Source organism: Stegostoma tigrinum, chromosome 4, assembly GCF_030684315.1.
Source record: "Stegostoma tigrinum isolate sSteTig4 chromosome 4, sSteTig4.hap1, whole genome shotgun sequence".
NCBI lineage: Eukaryota > Metazoa > Chordata > Chondrichthyes > Orectolobiformes > Stegostomatidae > Stegostoma > Stegostoma tigrinum.
The window spans coordinates 95,063,177-95,088,592 of NC_081357.1; the positions used below are offsets into that span (position 1 = coordinate 95,063,177).

General features: G+C 40.3%; 2 protein-coding genes across 3 annotated transcripts in view; one reads left to right on the plus strand and one right to left on the minus strand.

Annotated features, from left to right (window-relative positions):
• Positions 1-4,001, minus strand: part of heatr5b (HEAT repeat containing 5B) — a 98,712-nt gene extending 94,711 nt beyond the window's left edge. Inside the window, exon 1 of the mRNA XM_048530634.2 lies at positions 3,821-4,001. The gene's annotated coding sequence lies outside the window, so the exon portion shown is untranslated. The remainder of the gene's footprint in view (positions 1-3,820) is intronic.
• Positions 4,002-4,114: 113 nt separating this feature from the next.
• gpatch11 (G patch domain containing 11) lies at positions 4,115-24,049 on the plus strand. 2 transcript variants are annotated; one of them, XM_048531906.2, is made up of 8 exons: positions 4,118-4,305; positions 8,270-8,496; positions 9,866-9,907; positions 11,328-11,448; positions 12,669-12,759; positions 17,851-17,970; positions 19,691-19,772; positions 22,539-24,049. In XM_048531906.2, the coding sequence occupies exons 1-8, from the start codon at positions 4,193-4,195 to the stop codon at positions 22,592-22,594; spliced, it is 852 nt and encodes a 283-aa protein (XP_048387863.1). In that variant the 5' UTR covers positions 4,118-4,192; the 3' UTR covers positions 22,595-24,049. The 2 variants fall into 2 exon arrangements, with proteins under 2 accessions (XP_048387864.1, XP_048387863.1); XM_048531907.2 differs by lacking the exon at positions 8,270-8,496 and having other exon boundaries at positions 4,115-4,305.
• The last annotated feature ends 1,367 nt before the right edge of the window (positions 24,050-25,416 follow it).

The following is a 25,416-nucleotide window of genomic DNA, read 5'->3' on the forward strand; positions in this document are numbered from 1 at the left end:
CCTCATCCAGGTCATTTTTATAAATGACAAACAGCAGTGGACCCAACACCGACCCTTGCAGTACACCACTAGTAACTGGTCTCCAGGATGACCATTTCCCATCAACTACCACCCTCTGTCTTCTTTCAGCAAGCCAATTTCCGATCCAAACTGCTATATCTCCCACAATTCCATTCCTCTGCATTTTGTACAATAGCCTATTGTGGGGAACCTTATTGAACGCCTTGATGAAATCCATATACACCACAAACTGTTTACTCTCATCTACCTGTTTGGTCACCTTCTCAAAGAACTCAATAAGGTTTGTGAGGCATGACCTTCCCTTCACAAAACCGTGCTGACTATCCCTCGTCAATTTATTCTTTTCTAGATGATTATAAATCCTATCCCTTATAACCTTTTCCAACACTTTACCAACAACTGAGGTAAGGTTCACTGGTCTAATTACCAGGGTTGTCTCTACTCCCCTTCTTGAACAGGGGTACCACATTTGCTATCATCCAGTCATCTGGCACTATTCCTGTAGACAATGACGAGTTAAAGATCAATGCCAAAGGCTCAGCAATCTCCTCCCTGGCTTCCCAGAGGATCCGAGGATAAATCCCATCTGGCCCAGGGGACTTATCTATCTTCACCTTCTGAAGGATTTCTAATACCTCTTCCTTGTGAACCTCAATCCCACCTCGTCTAGTAGCCTGTATCTCAGTATTCTCCTCGACAACATTGTCGTTTTCTAGAGTGAATACTGTCGAAAAATATTGATTTAGCACTTCCCCTATCCCATCTGACTCCACACACACAACTTACCACTACTATCCTTAATTGGGCCTAATCTTACTTTCATCATTCTTTTATTCCTTAAATACCTATAGAAAGCATTAGGGTTTAACCTGATCCTATCCGCCAACAACTGCTTAAACCCTGGTCTCCCGGTCCAGGAGTAGAGACATGACTACTGCACCACAAGATCCCTAAGAATGACCAGTCCAAAATTCCTGCCAGGTTAATAAAGCCATTACAAATGCAAACAAAACACTAAAGGTTCACACTAGAGAAACAGAGCTAAAAAGTAGAGAAGTCAAGTTAAATTTATGTAGAAATTTGGTTAGACCACACCTGGAGTACTGAATGTTGTTCCAGTCTCATTAGCGTAAAAAAAAAGTTGACATATTTGAAATGATGCAAGTAAATATCACTAGAATTATGGCCAAACTGAAAGGTTACACAAATGAGAAAACTTCAAACAAACCAGGACGTAATTCTTGAAATGACTGATGGGTAGCCTGTAAAACGTAATTAAGATTATGACAGGATTTAATAATGTAGGCAGAGAATATGTTTCCACTTAAGAAGAAATCCAAGTTTCATAACCATGTACAAGGTGAAGCAATACATCCCTGATCTTGCATAAGAATCCCCACTCTATGAATGCCTTGTTCACCTCCTGCTGCACCTGCATGTTTACTCTCAGTGACTTGTGTATGAGGACACCCAGGTCTTTTTGTACCTCTCCTTTTCCAATCTATCATCCATAAAATAATGTGCCTTCCTGTTTTTATTACCAAAATGGATAATCTCATACTCATCCACATTATACTTCATTTATTTACTCATTATTTGTCCAAACCACACATTAAAGGATCTCTGAATCCTCCTAGTCAGCATCGCCTCATCTGAAAACTTGGAAGTATTACTTTTAGTTGCCTCATCTAAATTATTAACATGCATTGTGAATAACTGGGGTCCAAACACTGATCCTTCCTCACTTGTCACTGGCTGCCACTCGGAACATGACCCACTTGTTCCTACCCTTTCTTTCCTGTCTGCCAAATAGTTCTTTTTGCATGTCAATTTATTACCACTGTTCTCCTGTGCTTTAGGTTTACATGCTAAGTTCTTCCTGAAGCCTTGAATGAACTAGATCAAAAACCACAAAGTCCAAGTAAACTTATATGATGAATAGCTGGGGCCCAAACTCAGATCCTTATGGTACCGCACTAGTCACAGCGTGGCAACCAGAGAATGACTATTTTTGTGTTCTCTTCATTAACCAATCTTCTATCCATGGTAGTATATTATTGCTGATTCACTGAACTTCAATCTCCTGTACAAGACTTTAACAAAGTCTTCTGAAAATCCAAATACCCCAAATCCTCTGGTTTCTCATTATCAACTTTGCTTCTAACATCTTCAAAAATTCTCAGGTTTGTCAAACATAATTACCCCTTCACAAATCCATGTAGAGTCTGTCCAATCAGACAATTATCCTTTTAAAAATGCAGTAATCATATTCCATAGAACTGATTCTAATATTTTCCCTACTACTCCCCTGTTTCTCTCTTCTTCCATTTTTAAAGTGCGGGTACATTTACAACTTTACAATCTATAAGTGTTACTGTTGAATTTGTACAAATTGAAAGCTGATACATCCATTATCTCTGTTGCGATCGCTTTGAAGACTAAAAGTGAAGATCACAACTTGTCAACTTTGAGTCCCATTAATTTCTCCAATAATACATTTTTCAGTTCTTCTTTCAACTTCACACACTTACTAGGACCCTGGATCTTAATTATTTCAAGAACACTGCATGTATCTTGATTATTAAGGCACACATACAAAGTATTTGTTTAGCTTCTCTGTCATTTTTCTATTTCTCCATTATAAATTCTCCTGTCTTCGCCTGTAATGGATCCACATTTGTCTTTGCTAATCTTTTCCTGCTTCAGAGGGTTTTACATCCCTTTACTATTTTACATTCATATTCTATCCTCTTTTTTAAACAATTTCTTTGTCCTTCTTTATTTGCAACAATGACCTTAGTGGTTGACAAAAGAAACTGAAAAGGCTGAACACCAGATAAATACCTAGATAAATGTAATTGAGTTGAAATATTAAAGGTTTCACTCTGAGCACATATTGATGCCTGTCCTGTATTTCTATAACTAAAAATGTGGATTTGTACTCAAACATATTGGCTCATGAGTTTAAAAAGGAGGATATTTTAATCATTTCCTCCCACCAGTATATTACTCAATAGGTACTTTAAATGAGTTGTCGGCCTGGTCAGAGAGGAGAGAGCATTGCTGCAAGAATACCTGCTCCTCAATGACTAGCTAGAAGGATGTAGAAAAAAAACTTCAATGTAATGAAATTTGACATCACCTGATCATCCATTGAGCAATGTTTCAAGGTAGTGTGCCACAATAATTAGTACAACTAGCAAAACTGTTTGCTTTCAGAGCTTAACCAATATTTATCCCCCAAAACCATTAAAACAAATAATCTGGCAGTCATCACATGGCTGTTTTGGGGAGCTTGCTGAGCACAAAATGTCATGATTCCAGTCCACTAACTAAAAACTACCCTTGTGCAGCACAAAATGAAAAAAAAAATCGCTTATCATGCAACAAATCGGGAAAAACTGGGAGGGGACAGGTGGGGGTGGTTGGGTACGGCAAGTGGGTACAGTGGCAATGCTGGGTACGGTGCACAAGCAGGCCCAACACCACAGGCGAATGGGCAAGACAGGGCATAATAATGACAGGCAAGGAGCAGACAGGGCAACAGCAGCTCGGGGACATGCCCAGGACAGGGTTGTGACATCAGGGTGGGCACATAGCAAGAGGGTGTGGGAATAGAAGACGGAGGGGTGGAGGAGGAGGACGGATCAATGGGTGGTGGTGGTGTCCGGGGGGAGAGCGGGACGAGAGGAATCTGAACAATGCCCTGGCCCTCTTCAGCCCCTGGTGTCCGGCCGGAGACAGGCCGATGCGCCGGGCCAATAATCCCGGGGCCGCACCCTGAGTCCTAGCTACTCACCCACTCTCTGCTTGCAGACCCTGGCTTGGGAATGGGGTAAAGACGTCGGTCCGCCGCGGGCAAAAGCTGCTGCCCAGACCGTCAGCGCCTCCGAGCCCGCAGCTCCCCCCCCAGGGCCAGCATCAACAGCTCGTCACTACCACAACCTGTCACCGACCGTACGCACGCGCAGTCACTGCCGCCTGGTTCGCCCCACCCCAACCAAAGGGCACAGTTTGCGCACGCGCTGTCGCTCATGGTGCCGGCACTCCCGTTTTAAGCATGCGCATTTACAGAGGCGGTGGTGCGCTTCCATATTGCGCAGGTGCATAGTGCTCCTTCAGCTCCGCACTGTTATACCTGCAGCTTGACAGTCTTCCGGCGGCTGTGCGCATGAGCATTCTGCTGAGAGAGGCTGTGGTTGGGATGATGGCGGCTTCGAGTGCGCGGCAGGACGAGTCGGAGGAGAAAGATGATTACATGTCGGATGTGTTCGTCAATCTGCAGTAAGAATTCGAATAGACGCCGGGTTTTGGGCCTAATCGTAGAGGGTACTGATGTTAAACGTGTTGAACAGAGACAGAAAAACCAAAGAACTGAGGATGCTGGAAATCAGAAACAAAAACAGAAATTGCTGAAGAAAACTCAGCAGGTCAGGCAGCGTCTGTGAAGAGAAAGCAGAGTTAACCTTTCGGGCCTAGTCACCCTTCTCCAGTTCTCAAGTTAACTCTGCTTTCCCTCCACAGGTGCTACCAGACCTGCTGAGTTTTTCAAACAGTTTCTGTTGATGAGAGACAGGCCGTACTACTGAAAGTGTTTAATCTCTATTTAGTAAACAACTTATTTCCCAGGCTTTTCTTAGCTGCTATGAGTGCTGAAGAGAGTCGCTAGACCTGAAAGGTTAACTTTGCTTTCTGTGCACAGATGCTACTGATTTTCTTCTAGTGAAATAGTTGTCGCTTTAGCTGAAAGTAGTTACAATAATTTGTTCATGTTACAGAACATAGAACAATACAGTGCAGAACAGGCCCTTCAGCCCTCGATGTTGTGCCGACCTGTGAAATAATCTAGGCCCATCCCCCTACACTATCCCATCATCATCCATATGGTTATCCAAGGACTGTTTAAATGCCCCAAATGTGGCTGAGTTAACTAAGTTGGCAGCTGGGGCATTCCACGCCCTCACCACTCTGAGTAAAGAACCTGCCCTTGCCATCTGCCTTAAATCTATCATCCCTCAATTTGCAGCTATGCCCCCTCATACAAGCCGAAGTCGTCATTCTAGGAAAACGATTCTCACTGTCACCTATCTAATCCTCTGATCACCTTGTATGTCTCTATTAAATCCCCTCTTAGCCTTCTTTTCTCCAATGAGAACAGACCCAAGTCCCTCACCCTTTCCTCATAAGATCTTCACTCCAAACCAGGCAGCATCCAGGTAAATCTCCTCTGCACCTTTTCCAATGCTTCCACATCCTTCTTGTAATGGGGTGACCAGAACTGTATGCAATATTCCAAGTGAGGCTGCAAAGGTGTTTTGTACAGTTGCAGCATGACATCACGGCTCTGGAACTCAATCCCTCTACCAATAAAACCTAACACACCGTATGCCTTCTTAACAGCACGATCAACCTGGGTGGCAACTTTCAGGGATCTATGTACATGGACACCAAGATCGCTCTGCACATCCACACTACCAAGAATCTTTCCATTGACCCAGTATTCTGCCTTCCTATTATTCTTCCCAAAGTGAATCACCACATTTATCTGCATCGAACTCCATTTGCCACCTTTCAGCCCAATTCTGCAGTTTATTCAAGTCTCCCTGCAACCTGCAAAATTCTTCCACACTGTCCACCACTCCATCAACTTTAGTGTCATCTGCAAACTTACTAACCCATCCACCTATGCCTGAGTCCAAGTCATGTATAAAAATGGCAAACAGCAGTGGTCCCAAAACAGATCCTTGAGGCACACCACTAGTAACCGGACTCCAGGTCGAATATTTTCCATCAACCACCACGTGTTGCCTTCTTATAGAAAGCCAGTTTCTAATCCAAACTGCTAAATCGCCCTCAATCCCATGCCTCTCTATTTTCTCCAAAAGCCTACCATATGGAACCTTATCAAAGGCTTTACTGAAGCCCATGTACACCACGTCAACTGCCCTACCTTCATCCACATGATTGGTCATCTTCTCAAAAAACTCAGAGGTTTGTGAGACATGACCTGCCCTTGACAAATCCATTTTGACTATCTCCAATCAAATTGTTGCTTGCTAGATTATTATAAATCCTATCTTTTCCCTACAACAGACATAAGGCTCACTGGTCTATAATTACCTGGGTCATCTCTACTGCCCTTCTTAAACAAGGACACAACATTTGCAATCCTCCAGTCCTCTGGTACTAAACCTGTAGACAATGACGACTCAAAGATCAAGGCCAAAGGCTCCGCCATCTACTCCTTAGCTGCCCAGAGAATCCTCGGAAAAATCCCATCCGGCACCGGGGATTTATCTACCTTCACACTTTCTAGAATTGATAACACCTCCTTACTAATCTCAATCCTTTCTATTCTAGTAGCTTGTATCTCAGTCTTCTCCTCTACAATATTTTCCTTTTCCTGAGTGAAAACAGATGAGAAATATTCGTTTAGCACCTCTCCAATCTCCACCGTGTTCACACATAACTTCCCACTTCTGTCTTTGACTGGCCCTATTCCTACCTTAGTCATCCTTTTATTCCTCACATACTTATAGAAAGCTTTAGGGTTCTCCTTTATTCTACCTGCTAATGACTGCTCATGTCCCCTCCTTGCTCTTAACTTTCTCTTTAAATCCTTCCTAGCTAATCTGTAACTCTCCATCGTCTCATCTGAACCATCTCGTCACAACGTCACATGAGCTTCCCTCTTCTGCTTAACAAGAGATACAATTTCTTTAGTAAACCACGGTTCCCTTACCTTATCACTTCCTCCCTGCCTGACAGGGACATACCTATCAAGGACACGCAATATCTGTTCCTTAAACCAGCTCCACCTTTTGATTGTCCCCATCTCCTGCATTATGCTACCCCATTCTATGCCTCCTAAGTCTTGCCTAATCGCATTATAATTGCCCTTCCCCCATCTATAACTCTTGCCCTGTGGCATGTTCCTATCCCTTTCCATCGCTAAACTAAATGTAACTGAATTATGGTCACTGTCTCTCCAAAGTGCTCACCTACCACTAAATCAAACATCTGGCCTGGTTCATTACCTAGTACCAGATCCAGTGTAGTCTTCCCTGTTGTCGGCCTTTCGACATACTGTATCAGGAGACCCTCCTGCACACATTGGACAAAAACTGATCCATCCAACGTACTAGAGTTATAGCATTTCCAGTCAATGTTGTTTTAAACATGACAGAACTAATACCATTGTAATGTTAAATACATTAAGCAGTGATGTATGAATTCACAGAACTTATAATAATACAATGACTTGTCACACTGTGGTAAGATAGAGGCAGAGTACGATTTGCTGCAATTTATAGAATATTTATGAGATTGCACTTGCAGTGCTGTGTACAGTTTCAGATCCCTTGCATATGGGAAGTATTACTTGCCTTAGAGTTCATCAGACAGATCACTGTGATGACAGATTGTCTTGTGAAGATTGTTTAAGGAAACTAGGCCTATATTCTTTAAAATTTAGATGACTAAGAAATGATCTCCTTCAAGCTTATGAAATGCTTATAGGATTCTAGTTAGATGCAGGAACAATATTTTTCCTCACTAGGGAATCCAGAACTAGGATACACAGTCTTGGAGTAAGCACTGGCCATTAATCAGATGAGGAATTTCTTCACTCAGGGTGGTGAATCATCAGCGGTCTGTGGAAGCTCAGCCATTGACGACAGCTATTAATAGATTTCTACAAAATATCAAGAGATAAGAAGATAGCACGGAGGTAGAAAATCAGCCGTGATATACTGAAATGGTGAAGCAGACTTGAGGGGCTGAATGGTTTGCTCCTATGTTTGTGGCAATGAACTAGAACTACTTTTGACACGTATTCACTCTAGTTTCATAGGCACATATGGTACCCTAGTTTGCACACACCCATGTTCCCACAAACAGCAACCAGATGATAATTTAAGCTGTTCTAGTAATATTGAATGTTGTCCAGGGCAATGGGGAAGAGATCTCCTACTTGATGATTGTTGTTTGTTTTCCTGGATGTGGGCAGTGCTACCATTTATTGACTGCGTTAGTTGAAAACTAAAATAGATGCCCTCTACTAGTGACTGTACACAATATTCAAATAGCCACAAACATGTGCACACAAAGAAATGGGGCTTCTCAAGCAACTGCTCACTGAGCAGCCTGAAACCATGTCGCAGCAAGGGAAAGCTAATGCCTTTGATTGCAAGGCAAAGAAATTTGGCAGAGAAAATTAAAGGTAATGGTGCTATTTGTGTTCACCTAGGCAGGATGTTAAACCAGGACTGATAATGGTAAGGAGAGTGAAGGAAGAAATCCTTAAGCGAGAGCGTGCAATGGAATTGATCCTGGAAAACAAGCAGAAGAGCAAAAAAGAAGAGGAGAAAGAGAGGCGTGAGACTAAATTACAGAGCTCATTAGGAAGTGAAAACAAGGGCTTCACGTTGCTTCAGAAGATGGGATATAAAGAAGGTCATGGTCTTGGCAAAAGTGGTACGTTTTCAGTCACTTGGACCTAATACACGGTTTTGAGGTGTGTGTGTTGACAGTTGCATTTAATCGAAATACTTAAGGACTTTGTTGTGAATTGCAATGATAAAGTCTCAAATATAATATGACAAACAAAGATAATTTCATTTTTAAAAAAATCATTGGTTTTGTAGGATTTCAATGTGTACTATCATTTCATGTTATCACAACAACTATAAACAGGGTAAAATATTGCAAGGTGTTTTACAAGGACATAACATAAAACAAAATTCAATACCACTTCTGCATCGGGAGATTGGAAGACAGGTGATCAGAAGCTTGGGCAAGTGGGTAGGTCTGAAGGAATGCCTGACAGGAGGAAAGAGGTCATGAGGCATTTGTTGGAGGCTGGAGGGATTTCTAAAGCTTAGAGCCCAGCCAGTTGCTTGCAAGGCCACCTCTTTTGGGGCATGGAAAATTAGGGATTCTTAATTGGCTGGAATTGGAAAAGACCTTCAGTTGAAGAAATCTTGGAAAGTTGTCGAGCTGAAGGAGGAAACTGAGACAGAGATGAAGTAGCAAGACATTGGAGCAAGGAGGATTCCGGATCTGCAGAAGCTAGGTTTATATGCTAAACGGAATAAAATATCCCCAGACTAAATTCATAAGTGGAAGAAAAGAAAGCAAATCTTAAGTAAGATAATGGTCATGTTTACGTGCTCATCTGGCTTTGAGTTTAATGTAATGGAGGCACTCCAATGACATTGCTCACTTGCATCAGTGTTTTTTTCATTCTGCTTCATTTATAGTCATGACTGCAGAATTGGCTTGCCTAAGAACGGAGAAAGTGGAGATGGACGTCTTGTGCTTCAGCCTGTTCTGCCATTTAATCAGATTGTAGACGACCTGGATCTTAAACCCATACACCCACTTTGGTTTTGTATCCCTCAATGCAATTGCCTAATAAAAAAACCACATCAGTGTCAATTTTGACATCTGTAAATTAACCCAATTGTCAATAGATCTTTGTGGCGGCGTGGGAGGGGCCGCAAGGTTTCCAACACCTTGAGTGTGGAATTGTTTCCTGAAATGACCTAGTTCTACTCTAAGGTTATGTTGCCAAACACCGACACATGTGCTGTCTCTTTATCTTCCTTTTCCCACAGCCCAATAGTTCTATTTTACATAATCCATCCTTTCTTTCTCATGTTGTAAAAGGTACTTCCTCTTAAAAGCATTCCTGCTCTTTCTCTCAACCACTGAATTCCATGTCCCAACTGCCCAGGTCAAGAAGTTTCTTCTAAATTCTTCACAAGATTATTAGTGATTAGTAAATTATACAATTTATGTGTATATCGTTAAAATCTCTAAGTACAATAATTTGCTTTTTCAGGAAATGGAATTGTTGAACCTATTCCACTGCAGATTAAGACCGGTGAGTTAATCCCATTTTGCCATGATTTTTTAGAGATGCCACCATTCTCTATTTGCAACAAAGCTTATCCTCGAGCAACATTGATATGCATTGAGAAAGAGAGCTAATTGTGTTTGGGAGTATTGAGATTCAGTTCTCATTCCAAAGCTACCATGCCAACGATTCTGGTACAGATATGTCAAAGGACTTCATTTCAATAATCTACACATTACAGAACAAAGAATAGTTGAATTGTTCAGAGTTGTGTGGGAAAGACGTTGTGGGAGCAGGAGTTGGGTTTAACAAATGATGGGTTTGGTGAGAAGAATAATCTGGGAAATTGGAGAAGGGAGTAATGGGAAATTGGGGTAGGTATTGAAGTGTGTCTGTCTTCTGGATTGGGTTTTTATACCTTAGTGTGAAACATCCTCCTTTTGCCAGTTGCTTTCTTTATCAACATGTTTTGTCCTTTCTGTTTTGGTTTCTATTCTAGCCATGTTTCAATGATGTGTTTGTTGTACACACATTGAGAAAGGGCAGGCTGATGTGTATGAGGGAGATGCAGAAGTGAATTAATGGTATCAGCCCAGACACAATGAAATGGGAAACAGTTGTACAGTGATGGATACCCACCCATGGAAGGTGACCAGGCTGAGCAATAGTGTGGCCATACAATGATGTTCCATGAGTTTGCTGCTAGTAAAGCACCTGTGGTGCAAGTCTGGTAGAGAGAGTTAATTAACTCTCTGAAGTAGTCAGTTTGATTGGCATCTTCCTCCGGTTTCTGTTGGTGTCAAAAATCTCCAAGAATAGTGAAACAAAAGAGGAGGAGAAAGGATTCTTCATCTTGATGTAAGAATGCAAGAGGCAAGGATATGATGTTGGGATAGTTTGAGAGATCAGGAATAAAGCAGTTGTGTGTGGTTGAGGATGACTGATAGATGCTATTTGTATATTACCTGTCTTTAACTTAGACAGTTTATTGGCATTAGCTGTGGATTGTGTCCTTAAGTATTGTTTCTGTAGTGTAGTGGTTGTCATGATTACTTCACACACGAGGTCCCTGTTTCAAAACCAGGCCTACGTATTATCATGAATTGTTTCTGTTACACTGGGGAACTGTTGCCTGATTGATCTTTCTCGTGACACAGTGGGTACCATCCCTATCTGTGAGCCAGACAGTCTGGGTAAAAGTCTCACCTTCCTGAGGAATGTCACCGCATTTCTGGACAGGTTGTTTAAAAATGACTTCTCCTAATTAGATAAACTGGAAGTGTGGTTAGTCGATGCTTGCTGGAAGACAAGTATGTGAAATGTACTTTAATAATAAACAGCAATGCTGCAAACCTTTTCATAAAGGGTAGCAACATTTCTGATAAGGAACACGAATGAGGCTGACTTGATATATGAGCTGTCGATGAATGACGTTTTATTATTGCAGGACGTGCTGGAATTGGCCATGAGGCAGCACAGAAACGGAAAGCCGAGGAAAAGGTAGAACACAGCAAACAAATGTCACAAATGAAAAAACGAGCAGAAGAATTTGCCCTTAATGAATATAGGTACTGTGCATGCCGGACTGACATTTAATTTTTCAAAATTATGTTTTTATTAAAAATTTGATAATTCAGCTAAAGGAAAAGAACAGTTTGTAAATTGTATCTATTTCAAAACTTAAGCATAATGTAACATCACAAGATGTTTACCAATTTATTCTGACATAAATTTCTTCAAAATTTATAATGTCACCTGCCTATGTGAGCCTATCACACTATAATTATAGCTATCTTAATAGTGGGGCCACTGCAGTGTCATCTCTGAGAATTGTATAATTACAGCATATTGTGTTTATAGGATGCAACTTCAGCATTTGCAGTTGACACAAGACTTGTTGAAGAATGAAAATTGGGGATGCTCAAGAGACTAGAATTGGAGAAGGCCTTCGGTTTGAGAAATCTTGGAAGGTTATAGAATTGAATCAGGAAGTATTGTGAACGGTGAGGAGGACGGTGACAGACTTTGAGGGCAGACAGGCTGGTGGAATAGGCAAAGGCATGTTAGATAAAGTTTAATGCTGTGAAGTGAGGTGAAGAGAGGCAACATGAACTAATTTGTACAATCCATCTTCCCTCTAAGCTGCGTAGCCATGCAGCTGCAACGAGGCTCCAAGGTTTCAGGCAGCCCCAGTTGACAATTTCAGATCTATACATTGAAAAAAAATTGGAGGGGGTAGAAGTATAATTCTAAAACAGCAATGGAACACTGGTGGCATATGTCTACAAATTACTAAAGGTAGCAGGCATTGAGCAAGTGGCTAAAAAGGAATTTCGAATCCTGGGGTTTATAAATAGAAATATGGAATACAAAAGCATGAGTTTTGATGAGCCCTTTTAAAGCTCTGATTTGGCCTCAACTGAAGCATTGTGTTCAATTCTAGGAATTGTACTTTGGAAAGACATGAATCTGTTTTGAGAAGTTTTTTTTTAAATCACTGCACCAGTGGCAGTTTTACTTTCAGTTTTCGAGGCCTTAAGCTCTCGAATTCCATCTTGAAACCTCTCCACCTCTCTAACTCTTTCATTGCTTTAAAACCTGCCTGTTTCACTAAATTTTTGGTCATCTATCCTAATAGCTTGAGGTAGCTTAGTGCAAATATTGTTTGCCAATACTCCTGTGAAATTTCCTTGGGTCATTTTCTATCTGTGTTATTGTTCAGACTTGATGGTGCTTTTAAAAATCAACTTGTGGTTTCAAAAAGCTGTTTAATTTCTGGCTTTCCCAGGCTACAGGTCAGGAAAAAAAAGGATCAACTTCAAATGGAAGGAGACTTAAGGAAGAGTCAAGTTGCCTGTCAACAGCTGGATTTACAAAAGGTATCCCAACTGTCACCATGGATATAAGAACCATTATAGGAGACCATTCAGCCTTTAATACCTGTTGAGCCATTCAGTTAGATCAGGGTTATCTGTGCCTCAATTTCATTTATTCTTAGCTGCCTGTCCCTTGTAGCACAAACGGTTGAGTCTGACCCTCCCTTAAACTTGTTTGAGTAATTACAAGCCCAATTCATGCAACCTGGTCTCGTAAGTTAACTTCCTGTGCCCTGGTATCGTTCTGGTGGCTTTCTTTTGAGGTGTCAATAAAGGTTCAATGTTAGAATCTCTGTGGTGCAGAAGGCTTGAGATCACGTCATTTCTGAAATTTGGAATTTTCTGAGTTAAAGAATGATGTTGTAATGCTTAGTGAGTGAACTGGAAAATGCCATAAATATGCCAAGATTGCAGCATGAAAATAAGCCTTTGAAATCTTGAGGAATCCTTCCAAAAATGGGAATCCACTTGCACGCTGAATGTAAAATATTACCTGAAGCTAATCACCTTTTGCTGTGGTTGGTTTGTTGTTCTGCAGATGTTTCATTATCTTGCTGGGTTGGGAAACACAACTGCGCTTCATCAGAGGCTGCACTGATGATGTTACCCAGCAAGTTAATGAAATGTCTGCAGAACAATGAACCAGCTCGGTGAGCCAACCATCCACGACCTGAGCTACAAATTTACTCAAAAACTAATCACCTGTTGGTATAGTTTGAAATGTGAAAAAATTTCCAGTAATTCAAATTAAATCAATATGACACATTTCATTGAATGTGTTCTGCATGTATGTCTTTAACCACTATCAAAATATTTTCAAAACTGTAAAATTGATTGTCTTTGGCATCCAAAACAAACAGGTAACCTAATTCATTCTGACTTGTTTTACTTATGGCGCCATCATAAGGATTCCACGCAAGTTAACTTTTGGTACTTTTAGTTTGAAAATTATCGCTCCACAACAGATCATCTTCCTCTCCTTGTTGAACATGCTAATCCACAGTTTTGAAACAATCTGATGCTATATTGTGCCTTAATAACAACTCACAATCTGATGACAAAACTCCAAGCAGGATTCCGTGTGAAGAATTTTTTTTCTTCTTGATCAACCATCCAATGATTTCATTTGGCACGAACATGATCCTCGAATGTCTTGTGGCTGCATACACTTAGGTTTATTTCTTAGTCAGTGCCTCTTTGTCTCAACAGTTATATGGAATCCGAACATGTCCTACACTAGTCAGCCATGTCCTTTATTCAGGCACCTTAGTCAGACAAAGAAGCACTGACTAAGAAATAAACCTAAGTGTATGCAGCCACAAGACATTCGAGGATCATGTTCGTGCCAAATGAAATCATTGGATGGTTGATCAAGAAGAAAAAAAATTCTTCACACGGAATCCTGCTTGGAGTTTTGTCATCAGATTGTGAGTTGTTATTAAGGCACAATATAGCATCAGATTGTTTCAAAACTGTGGATTAGCATGCTCAACAAGGAGAGGAAGATGATCTGTTGTGGAGCGATAATTTTCAAACTAAAAGTACCAAAAGTTAACTTGCGTGGAATCCTTATGATGGCACTCCTTTTACCCAATATTGATGCAAAACTAACTTTCCCCAACCACATGTAATCAAAGTCTATCTGACCGTTCATCACAGCTGCATTTTTCCAGTCCTAGTGTCAGCATCATAAATCGACTCTATACCCTTGCTAATGCAGTTACTTTTTTTTTTCCGTAATGATTTGGCCAGAACTGCACACAATTCAAGTTGTGGTCAAACTAACTAAGGAAAAATTTCATATGCTGCCTGAGCTACCTTACCAATCCTATGACTATCACTGAAGTTCTACAGACATTCACTTCAGTCTCTCGTAATTCTTCTCCCACTATTGTGGATCCCTTTGGTTTGTTTGGCCTCCTCAAATGCATCAATTCACACTTCTCCAGGCTGAATTCCATTTGTCATTGCAACCTGCCTGGCCTGTGCGGCAGTTTTCAATAGAACTGTTTTTAGACCTTTCTTTTCTGCAGTTCATTTGTTAGATATGTTTTATTTACAATTCTAATGTTGAATTGCTGGAAACCAGTAATTTTAGCATCAAGATCTCTTAGTGGAGAGCAACTGATCTTGGTCTTCTGCTGCACAAACATTTTCATTCCATAAAGCAGCTACATGAGCAAGCTTTTGCTTTGAAGTTTTTGCAGGTCTACGGGTTTGATTTTGGTCCTTTCAAGTGCATAAATACGTATTGTTTTCTGGTGACGTAGTCATTTTGTGGCAATTTTCGAGGACCCTTTCCAATTCATGCTGCTGGATCAGGCCAATGGCTGCAACCTAAAACCATGGTGTATTTGGCTTCTTCTGCAGAACGAGTTCCTTCTTTCATGTTTGCACCAGTTTTTCATTAATATTGAATTTTCTCACTGCAGTAGTTACTTGACACATCAGTAAGTGTTCCAGCTTTTGGCTTTAAACCAGTTTTGTGTGGGCATATTTTAAGCACCTGTGTATTTTTTGTCAACATGGCCCATATTGCCACCTTGATCCCATGCACCAACTTGGAACTTATTTCTGAGTGTGGAGAATTTCTTGGCAGAAAGAGGGGTTTTAGCATAAATGCCAAATAGAGCTTGTATGAGAATTTTGGAGCTGACATAATGGAGTCATTTAGTACGTCAGATCACTCGAATGCTAGTGGCCTCAAATTCACATTCCCACCTACCTCCTAATAACCTTTGACTCCCATGTTAGTCAAAAATATATCTACTTATGCCTTAAAAGATATTCACCCACTGTCCCTTTACTGCTGTCAGGGGAAGACAGAGTTTCAAAGACTTGCCAGTCTCTGAGAGAGAAGATTCTACCTTGTCTTCCTCTTTAATGGGAGACTCCTTATTTGTAATAGGGGAGATGATGGCCTAGTTGTATTATCTCCCCTATGGTAGATGGTGGAATTTGAATTCAATTTTAAAATAAACTGGAATTAAAAGTTTAATGATGACCCAAATCCGCTGTTGACAAAAAACCCATCTGGTTCACTAATGTCCTTTAGGGAAGGAAACTGTCATCCTTACCTGGTCTGGCCCACATGTGACTTCAGACCCACAGCAATGTGGTTGACTTTTAATTGCCTTCTGGGCAATGAGAGATGGGCAGTAAATGCTGACCTAGCCAATGATGCCCTGATCCCATGAATAAGAAAAGAATTATTAATTTGTTCCTTGGTCATAAAGCAATAATAAATAAGATAAATACTTTTGCTTATCCAGATACGTATCTTTCATGTTCCGTTTCCCAAAATTCAGTCCTAGAAGGATGCTGTAGGTTGCTTTGGATTGCTTCAGCATTTCTAGACAATTGGTGTGTATGAACAATAGATTTCCACACAGGGAGGCCACCATTATATCCTTTGAAATACAGTGCCCAAATTGAATGCACTAGACTGAGTGGAACTAAACTCTAAACTGCATTGCAACTTCCGTCTCTTAGTAAACCAGCTTCTTTAGGCCACTGGTCACCATACTGTTAGTCTGTTTTGATTTTGCTTGTCACATGAATACTAGCCTTTAATGATTTCGGTATTTGGTCTCAAATCTCTCTACAGTTCCTAGTTTGTACACCTTTAGGAAATACTTTAATTTATCTACCTTAGATTCAAAATGAACAACTAAACACTAGTTCAACTTTCTGCCCTCTCTAGCCTGATTTGTTTAAAATGACCATTGATTGAGAGTAATTCTATACAGACCCATTAGATCACAAGGGCTGGAAATTTGAGCCAGTAGGAATCTAATTTGTTTCTTGGATAGTGTCTTTGTAACTTTAAAGGTTGAGTAGAGAAGGCTAATGAAACTATCGGAGAGACAGTAGCGTAGCGGTTATGTTATTAGAATTAGGTGGTCTTTAAACTCAAGTCTGTGACTGTTGGTCCCTAAGAGCATGTGCAGTCAACATGATTAATGTAAAAAGCATATAAAGAAAAACAGTTAAAAGCTACTTTTTTTGCTGTCCTTCCTCATTATGACGTTCCATCCTTCAGATAAGATGTGAAAACCTGAGTCCCTTTGCCTTGTCTGCCCTTTCAGGTGAATGTTAAAGATCTCACTGCACAATTTCAAAGAGGAACAGGGAAATTCTTCCTATTGTCTTTTCAATATTTATCCCCCAATCAACATCACTAAAATGGTGAGGATACAGTCACCATTACAACGCTTTTGCTACTGTCTTGCAGTACAGAACTTGTTTGCTATATTTCCTACATTTATAAAGTTGAAAGACTAACTCGTTGGTCGTAATGCACTTTTCGGTGTCCTAAGGTTACAAAAGGTGTTATAGAAAGTGAATCTTTCGTTTCGACTGCGAGTCCATAAACCACAGTTTGGAGTGCAGTTGCCCTTATGCTGTTTTTTTGCAAGGAAAATCTAACACTAATGCCCTATAATAAAAGCAAAACTCTGTGGATGGTAAAAGACAGAAATAAAAACAAAACATCAGAAACACTTAGCAGGTCTGGTGACATCTGTGGAGAGAGAACAACAATCAATGTTTTCAGGTCAATGACCATTTATCAGAACAAATTCTACATTGTTGCTTTTCCCACAGCCTTGTCTCTTTATCTGCTTCAAATATTTAAGCATCTCCCTGTTTTCTGTCTCTGTTTCATTTTTCCAGTCCATATCCAATTTCTCTGCACTCCAGTTTCTCTCACCACAAGCTGCCTCACAGTGGAATGTGAGTGTGTTCGTGTGCTAGCTTAAATAAGCTCTGGAGGTATTGCTGTGGGATTAATAGTGGACATTCACTTTTACCCTGAGTGCTACAAATGATATGAAGTCCTCAGAAACAGGAAAAACCAATGTTCTTGCCTGTTCAGCTCCCAGACCTATCTGTTTGTCAGAAACTAAGATGTAACAAATTCTTGAACACTTTGAGCCTCTGTTTTATTTTAGTGGAAATCAACACGTTCCTCCCAGAAACTCAGTAATCAAATTGTAGAAATGTGATAAGACAGACATGTGGTTATACAGGAACTTACATGTGTCTGCTGTTATTAATTGCCATATTAAATGTCCTTCATTACTTCATGTCCAGGGTATAGATGTTCCACAAGAAGCATGGTATTGGTTACCCACTTCCATCGATGATGATGATGATGATGGAAAGGAGGAGGAAGAAGAATCAAGTGGACGGGATTATGAAATGTTTCGCACAGTAAAGCAATTTTTGTTTTATCAAATCTTATTACAAGCTTTATTAAAGATTGCATACGATAATTAAGACAAGAAATCATCTTGAAGAACACCTTTTTCTAGTCTCTCTCCCTCTTCTTTCCCCCTTACCCCCATTCCAAATAAGAGTGCGTGGATATTTGGTGAAGGAACCTAAAGGGGTTAGGTTGTGGTTCCAACTCTGTAATAGGCTACTGGTGGTCACCATCAAAGCTGGTATAAGCAACGGTCACTGGGACAGGGACTCGGTGACAAGACAGCATTTTCAGGAGTACAAGCACTAAACTGGAGAGGAGCAAAATATCCTGATTGTTCAGGACTCTTCTGATGTGAAACATCAAAGTTCCTCCTCCTCCGATGCTGCCTGACCTGCTGTGTTCCTCCAACTCCACATAGTGTTGTCTCTGACTCCAGCAGCTGCAGCTCTTGCTATCTCATCCTGATAGTACATATGTTTTTATTTATATCACTGTCATATGCACAACTTGTTAAATTCTGTGTGTCAAACCCATTAGTGCTTTATTGGAACTACATGCGCCTAGTTTTGTGCCTTTTGTGTGCTAATCCTGATGGTTTGGGAACAATTGAATTTGCTGCTGCATTGGAGCCCACTCATTCTCATTGAGCTGAGAGTGAATGTTCCCAGCGATGATTTGAGAGCAACGCTGGTGAAATACAGACAAAGGCTCAATTCAAACAAAATGCTGTCCCGAATGTTCTCCATTTTTCTTTCTTTGTTCTGTACAGTTTTTTTTTCATGTATAGTTCCTGTAAGATTGCTCATGGTCATGGCAGTCTCATCTTAAAGATTGCATGCACCTAGTTTGTTGCACTGCACGATAGATTACAATCACCACCTTCACTGGCCTCAACTCAAACAATAACACCAATCCCTTCATTGAACCCATCCATATTTGAGTGATCAGCACTGTTTCTTCAGAGGTTTGGGGATTCAAGTCCTCCATCATTTCCTTAAGCACAGAATGTAGGCTAATATTCTGGTGAAGCAATAAGGGATGTTGCAGTGTCAAAGGTGTACTTTTTGTCTGAGAACTTAAATAAGAACCCATCTCCCTACATAGGTAAATGCAAATAATTTTGTGGCATTACTTTGAGAGCAAGCTAGAAGAATTTTCCTGGTGACCTGGCCATATGTATCCCTCATCCAACATCAGATTGATTATTTATGACATTGCTGTTTGTGGAGTCTTGCTGTGCACAGTTTCACTGTAGCATTCACTGTCTTCTAGCATTAACAAGTGTCCTCATTAAAACAATGCACTTCAAAAAATGACTGAAATGCTATGGAAACTATTTAGCTCACGAAAGCTGATTTTTAAATGGATATTCTTTTGAACCACTTGATTCTTGGCTGTTGTCATCGTCCCACATTACAATTCACACTGCCTAAGACCCTTAAGACAAGAATTGTTCCCTTCATTTTCAGTAGGAACAGAGTGAATTACCGGGTCTGGTGTAGGAGAAGGCGATATATTATTAATCTAGAGTGGGAGAATGCAGTGAGTGACCATATCAGGATCACAGGAGTACAATGCGTTTTCACATCTGCAGTACAGGAGCAGTGGAGCGCAGGAATGCAGTGAATGATTCCTTGTGGATTGCAGGAATATGGTCTGTGATTAAGTCACAATTTCCTTTGTTGAAGGTAAGCTTGTTAATTGAAAGTGTTTTCTTGTTTTCAGATTGAGGAAAAACTGCTGATTTTGACCAGCTATCTCAGGAGAAAATACTTCTACTGTGTCTGGTGTGCAATTTCTTACCAAGGTAAAAATACACAGTACCTACTTTTAGAAAGTTTCTCAATAGGTGCATATTTGCTTTTATTCCAATTCTACAGAATCAAAGTATTTTGGCTTGTATGGTTAAATGTAGAGTTGAGTTGATTTCCCAAAAATTGTGTTCTGAAAACGTTTTAAAAAATTTCAGCTGCATAAATGTCCCTCAGCCCAGTATAATTCCAAACACTGGGGTCTTCAATAGCAACTGTATTTTGAATATCCCTCATTTGACAAATAGTCCAAAGCAGTTTTCCTGTTTTAAAATGTATTCTACCTAGTACATTTTTTTAAATCCACTCAAGACTGGACTGTTTTTATGTTACATTTTTACATGAACTCACTATCCTGAAACAACTTATAGCCAATTTTCTTTTTTTTTTAAATGCAGCCAACACTTTTATAGAGCTTAGGACCTAAGTTCTAATGGCTTGTCTGTCAGTATTGGGGAGGAAGGAGTGAGAAATGCCCTAGAAACCAGATTTGGATATAAACAGAAATCATAGAGGATTGCAAAGCAAAATTTAAGAGTCCCTTTCACTGGGATGTGCTTATTTCTACAGCTTCTGCCTTGACACCCCTCCCAACCCCTCTTCTCTCAATTAAGACACCATTCCAGTTCTTAATTTCACCCATCTCATCTTGTCCTACATAGCAGATGGAAGCAATCCCAGTCCAAATGCAACCGGATTGGCAGTAACATCCTTAGCTTGAGCTGTAAAGAGGCAAATAATATTCACACCACACAAATGCCAGGCAATGACCATCTCCAATAACATATAATCTAACCACCCTTGGCACTCAATGGCATTACCATCACTGAATTCCTTACTATTAACATCTTGAGACTTACTATTGACCAGAAACTCAATCAGACTCACCATATAAAGACAATGGCATCAAGAGGCTAGGAACACAGAAACAAGTACCTCATTGCCATCTTCTCAAAAGCAACCAGACAATAAATACTGGCCAGCAAGCAATTCCCAGGTCCCACAAGTGAATTTTAAAAATGCTATCATCAAACATCCTGTTTCCTCCCTGTTCTTTATCTTGTCCAGTGGCATCATTTCACGTCATTCATTCAACAGAATAATGCCACTTTTGAACTGCCTCCAACACCACTGTATTGTTCTTAAATGTGGAGACCAATACTATACATAGTACTCTAGGTGCACCCTCACAATGCCCTGTACAGTTGTAATAAGACAGTTTTAAATTCCAACTCCTTAGCAATAAAGACCATATACTCCCATTAGCATGTTCCTTCCTTGTACAGTCATAGTCCTACTACTCAGTAATTGACTCTTTAGCCCATTCGTTCATACTGACCTGACATCCCGATCTGACCTAGTTGACCCTCCCTCATTTGCCAGCATTTGGCCCATATCCCCTAAATCCTTCCTCTTCATCTACCCATCCAGATGCCTTTTAAATGTCATAATTGCACCTTCCTGCAGCAGCTCATTCCATATACACACTACCTTTTGTGTGAAATATTGCCTGTCAGGCCCTTTCAAAATCTTTCCCCTCTCACTTGAAACCTGTGCCCTGTAGTTTTGGACTCACCCACCATAAGAAAAAGACATTGGCTAGTCATCCTATCCATGCTCCTCATGATTTTATCAACCTCCATAAGGTCACTCCTCAGCCTCTGGCGCTTCAGCCTCTCCCTATAACTCAAACCCTCCAGTGCTGGCAACATCCTCGTAAATCTTTTTTTGCACCCTTGCAAGTTTAACAACTTTTTTGCTATAGAAGGGCAACCAGAATTGTGTACTATATTCTAAAGTTCAGCAACACTCTCCAGGTCCCTGTCATTGCCTGTTTAAGCTCTGCCATGGTTTGCTTACCAAAATGCAATGCCTCACACTTACCTAACTTAGATTCCATCTGCCACTGTCAGCCCATTGCCCCACTGATCAAGGATCCTTTGTACTCTGTACTCTGAGATAATCTTCATGGACCACCACACCACTTAATTTGGTGTCATCTGCAAATTTATTAACTTTACCTCCTATATTCACATTCAAATCACTTATATACACAATGAAAAGCAGTAGACCCAGCACCAATCCTTGCGGCACGCTGCTGGTCACAGGCCTCCAGTCCAAAAAGCAATTCTCTACCACCACCCTCTGTCTCCTACCTTCAATCCAATTAGCTCGCTCTCCCCGGATCCCATGTGATCTAATTTTACTAATCAGTATTTATACTATCCTTCACCAGGAAGACCAATGCAGAGTATTGCTTTAAATTACCTGCTATTTCACTTTACCTTGTTACTGATTTCACTGTCACATTCTCTGAAAAATTCTCAACCAGAAATTTGAGAGCAGCTGCTTTAGAAGAGCTAATGGGCACTGCGACCAGAAACACAATATAAACGTGAGAAACTGTTTTCCCCCAGGCCACAAAAATAATACATGGCCCCAGTGACCTACTGTTACATGGAACTGCTGCAATCATCCAGATCCCCAATAGAAGATAGAAGGACCCCTTTGTTGAGGGCCTATCACTGAGGATCTCTGCTGCCGAAAGGTAGAATGTATACCAGGGTATACCTGAATGATGGACAAAGGAGAATTACAACAGTGACTACGTTAAAAATATACCATTGGGCTGTAAAGTCTTTGGGATGTATTGAGGTATGAAAGGCACTGTATAAAAGCTTTTGCTTATTTCCTTTTGATCCACTTCCTGGACAAAAAAATGTACCATCAATTTTGAAAATGTTGCTTCTGGCTTGTTGCAGATGAGGAAGACCTATCTGATAACTGTCCTGGGGATTGTGCTGCTGACCACTGCTGACTGATGAAGCACAGTACAGAGCAAACAGAAATAGCATTGGTGGTGGCATGGCACTGCACTGCACTTCCGAGACTGGCATGGAGTGTTCTGAATATGAGAAAAAACTTCTAATACTCAATTGTCAATTCTGAGCTGGTGTTGGCGATGTGTTCTCCAACTTGTATTTGAAGAAAATGAACTGAATGATGCCATTTTCATTGTGATACTGGACTGTCATCTTTACAACCTTTTGATAGATGGGCAACTGTACATGTAAAATATTTGTACTTTTGACATTTTATTTTAAAGTACCTCTGTATTTAATGATTTATATTGTGTTCCTTTATTTGCCTGAAAATAATTCACTGGGTATACTTCCCTTGACCTTATGAAATTCCACATTGTGGATCAAAGTCTATTAAATTTCAATCCCTGCAAAGCACAAATTTTTGTGCTCTGAAATGAAGGCAGATGCAACTAGAACATAGAACAATACAACACAGAATAAGCCCTTCGGCCCTCGATGTTGCGCCGACCTGTGAACTAATCTCAGCCCCTCCCTCTACACTATCCCATCATTATCCATATGCTTATCCAAGGACTATTTAAATGCCCCTAATGTGGTTGAGTTAACTACATTGGCAGGCAGGGCGTTCCAAGCCCTTACCACTCTCTGAGTAAAGAACCTGCCTCTGACATCTGTCTTAAATCTATCACCCCTCAATTTGTAGCTATGACCCCTTGTACAAGATGAAGTCATCATCCTTGGAAAAAGACTCTCACTGTCCACCCTATCTAATCCTCTGATCATTTTGTATGTCTCTATTAAATCCCCTCTTAGCCTCGTTCTCTCCAATGAGAACAGACCCAAGTCCCTCAGCCTTTCTTCATAGGGCCTGTGCTCCAGACCAGGCAACATCCTGGTAAATCTCCTCTGCAGCTTTTCCAATGCTTCCACAACCTTCCTGTGATGGGGTGACCAGAACTGCATGCAATAAATCAGATAAAATGTAAGAGACCCCACAGAGGCAAGGTAGCTGATGAGGCATGTTTGGTAAAATATGGTGAGAATTCCTACCGGGTCTAATCGCAAGAATCCCTCCAAAAAAACTCAACTTGCCCTTAGCCAAAAAAAGGTAAGATTTAGCTCATAGACTTGGTTTGTGCAGAAAGTTTATTGACTATGCTTGTTGGATAGTTCTCTCTCCTAGTCTCAGGTGTTCTACTTTTATATATCATACTGAAATCAATCAATTAAATGCTAAAAAGTTTTCATTCTAACCTTAATACTTGCTGTATTCTCAGATTTCCATTGTCTCTTTAAATATATTTTTTACTTGTATCCAATCCTTAAAATTCATGAAAAATTTGTTTGCGTTCTATATTTTGCATTGTAATTCATATCAACCTTCCAAATGCCTCCTCTTTTTTGACGAAAAATGTTGCAACATGTTCAGCTATAAAGCAATCCAAACAGACATTTGACTTTCCGTGTTCTTATAACAAATGTCCTTCTTTGAGGACATCTAATAATTTCCCAGTACAAGCGTTCTTTTTGTAAAATAATCAGACCCATTTTATTTTAGAAATCTCTTTTCTTTCCAAAACATTCTTAGATCAAGCAAGGTCAATTCTCAACTTTTTCCTCTCTAACACCCTTTGCTGAAGGAGCATCATTCTAAAAATAATGATTATCCATTTTATGGCTTGTTTCTTGGATAGGATTTCCTTCTGAATAATAGACAAGTGTCTATTGCTCACCATAGAGCCAGTTTTTCCACAGCTAAAACTGTGTAAACTAGCTTTTTTTTAGATTCCCAGGGTAATGGGCAGCGTATATTATTCATTCCCAAGAATATGATAAAACCTGCTAAATTAGAATATCCATTTGGAAGACTGGCATGTGAAACATTGCTAAAGGTGGTGAACTTCATGTCTTGCTCTCCTTATGCCCAATTTGGTGCCCACTACATTTTCATTTATTAACCTCTGTACCAACTCACTAGGTATCGAACACAGGCAGACCTCAGGATCCACACCTTGATGAAATGGAAAAAAATTCTCTATTTGTTACAGACATCATTATCTTTAAATAAATTCATGAAAACCTATTACATCTAAATCTAATACATCTAAATCCTCTTAAATACTTAATCTCTTATTAAAACAAACATTTGCATTCATAACCCCACATCCATGACAGCTAATTCTTTAGCAACCTTTTTTAAACCTGCCATTCAAAGTGTAAGTTCACACTCCACTCCCCACTATGACAATAACAACGTGTGGAAGCTGTCACCAGCAATAATGCTACAATGATAGCACTTAACATGTCAACAAACAGTAATTGAAACTGCTCAAACTAGTCTTTTTTTGCTCATAAAAACACATGCAGGCAGTTTTCATTTCAGAGGATGAGGGATTAAAATCATTTGATAGCCTCACAGTTTTAGATGCCTCTTTAACATTAAAGTCACAGAATGCTCAATGCCTTCTAAATGAGATCTAATTTCACTGTGCACTGAGTTTCATCAGCCCAGCAGATTTGCACTTTATGCCTGTGCATTTCCCCAGCCAAGAGGAATGGTCTTTATTGGAAATGGGGAAAACGTTTCATATCCGGGGGCTGTCTGCAACTTTTAAAGGTCTGATGGAGTCTTCATGACTTTGAAAGTCTGGGCCGATGTCTCTCTTTGGATGTCATCGTTGACCAACGATTCTAACACTTCGTCAATTGCTAAATGGCCTATAGCTCCCTGAAATAGTTTTAATACCCACTTTGAAGAAAGAAATTAGTTTTGCTGCTTGCCAATTCTCCAGCACTATTCCTGTCTTTATTGAAT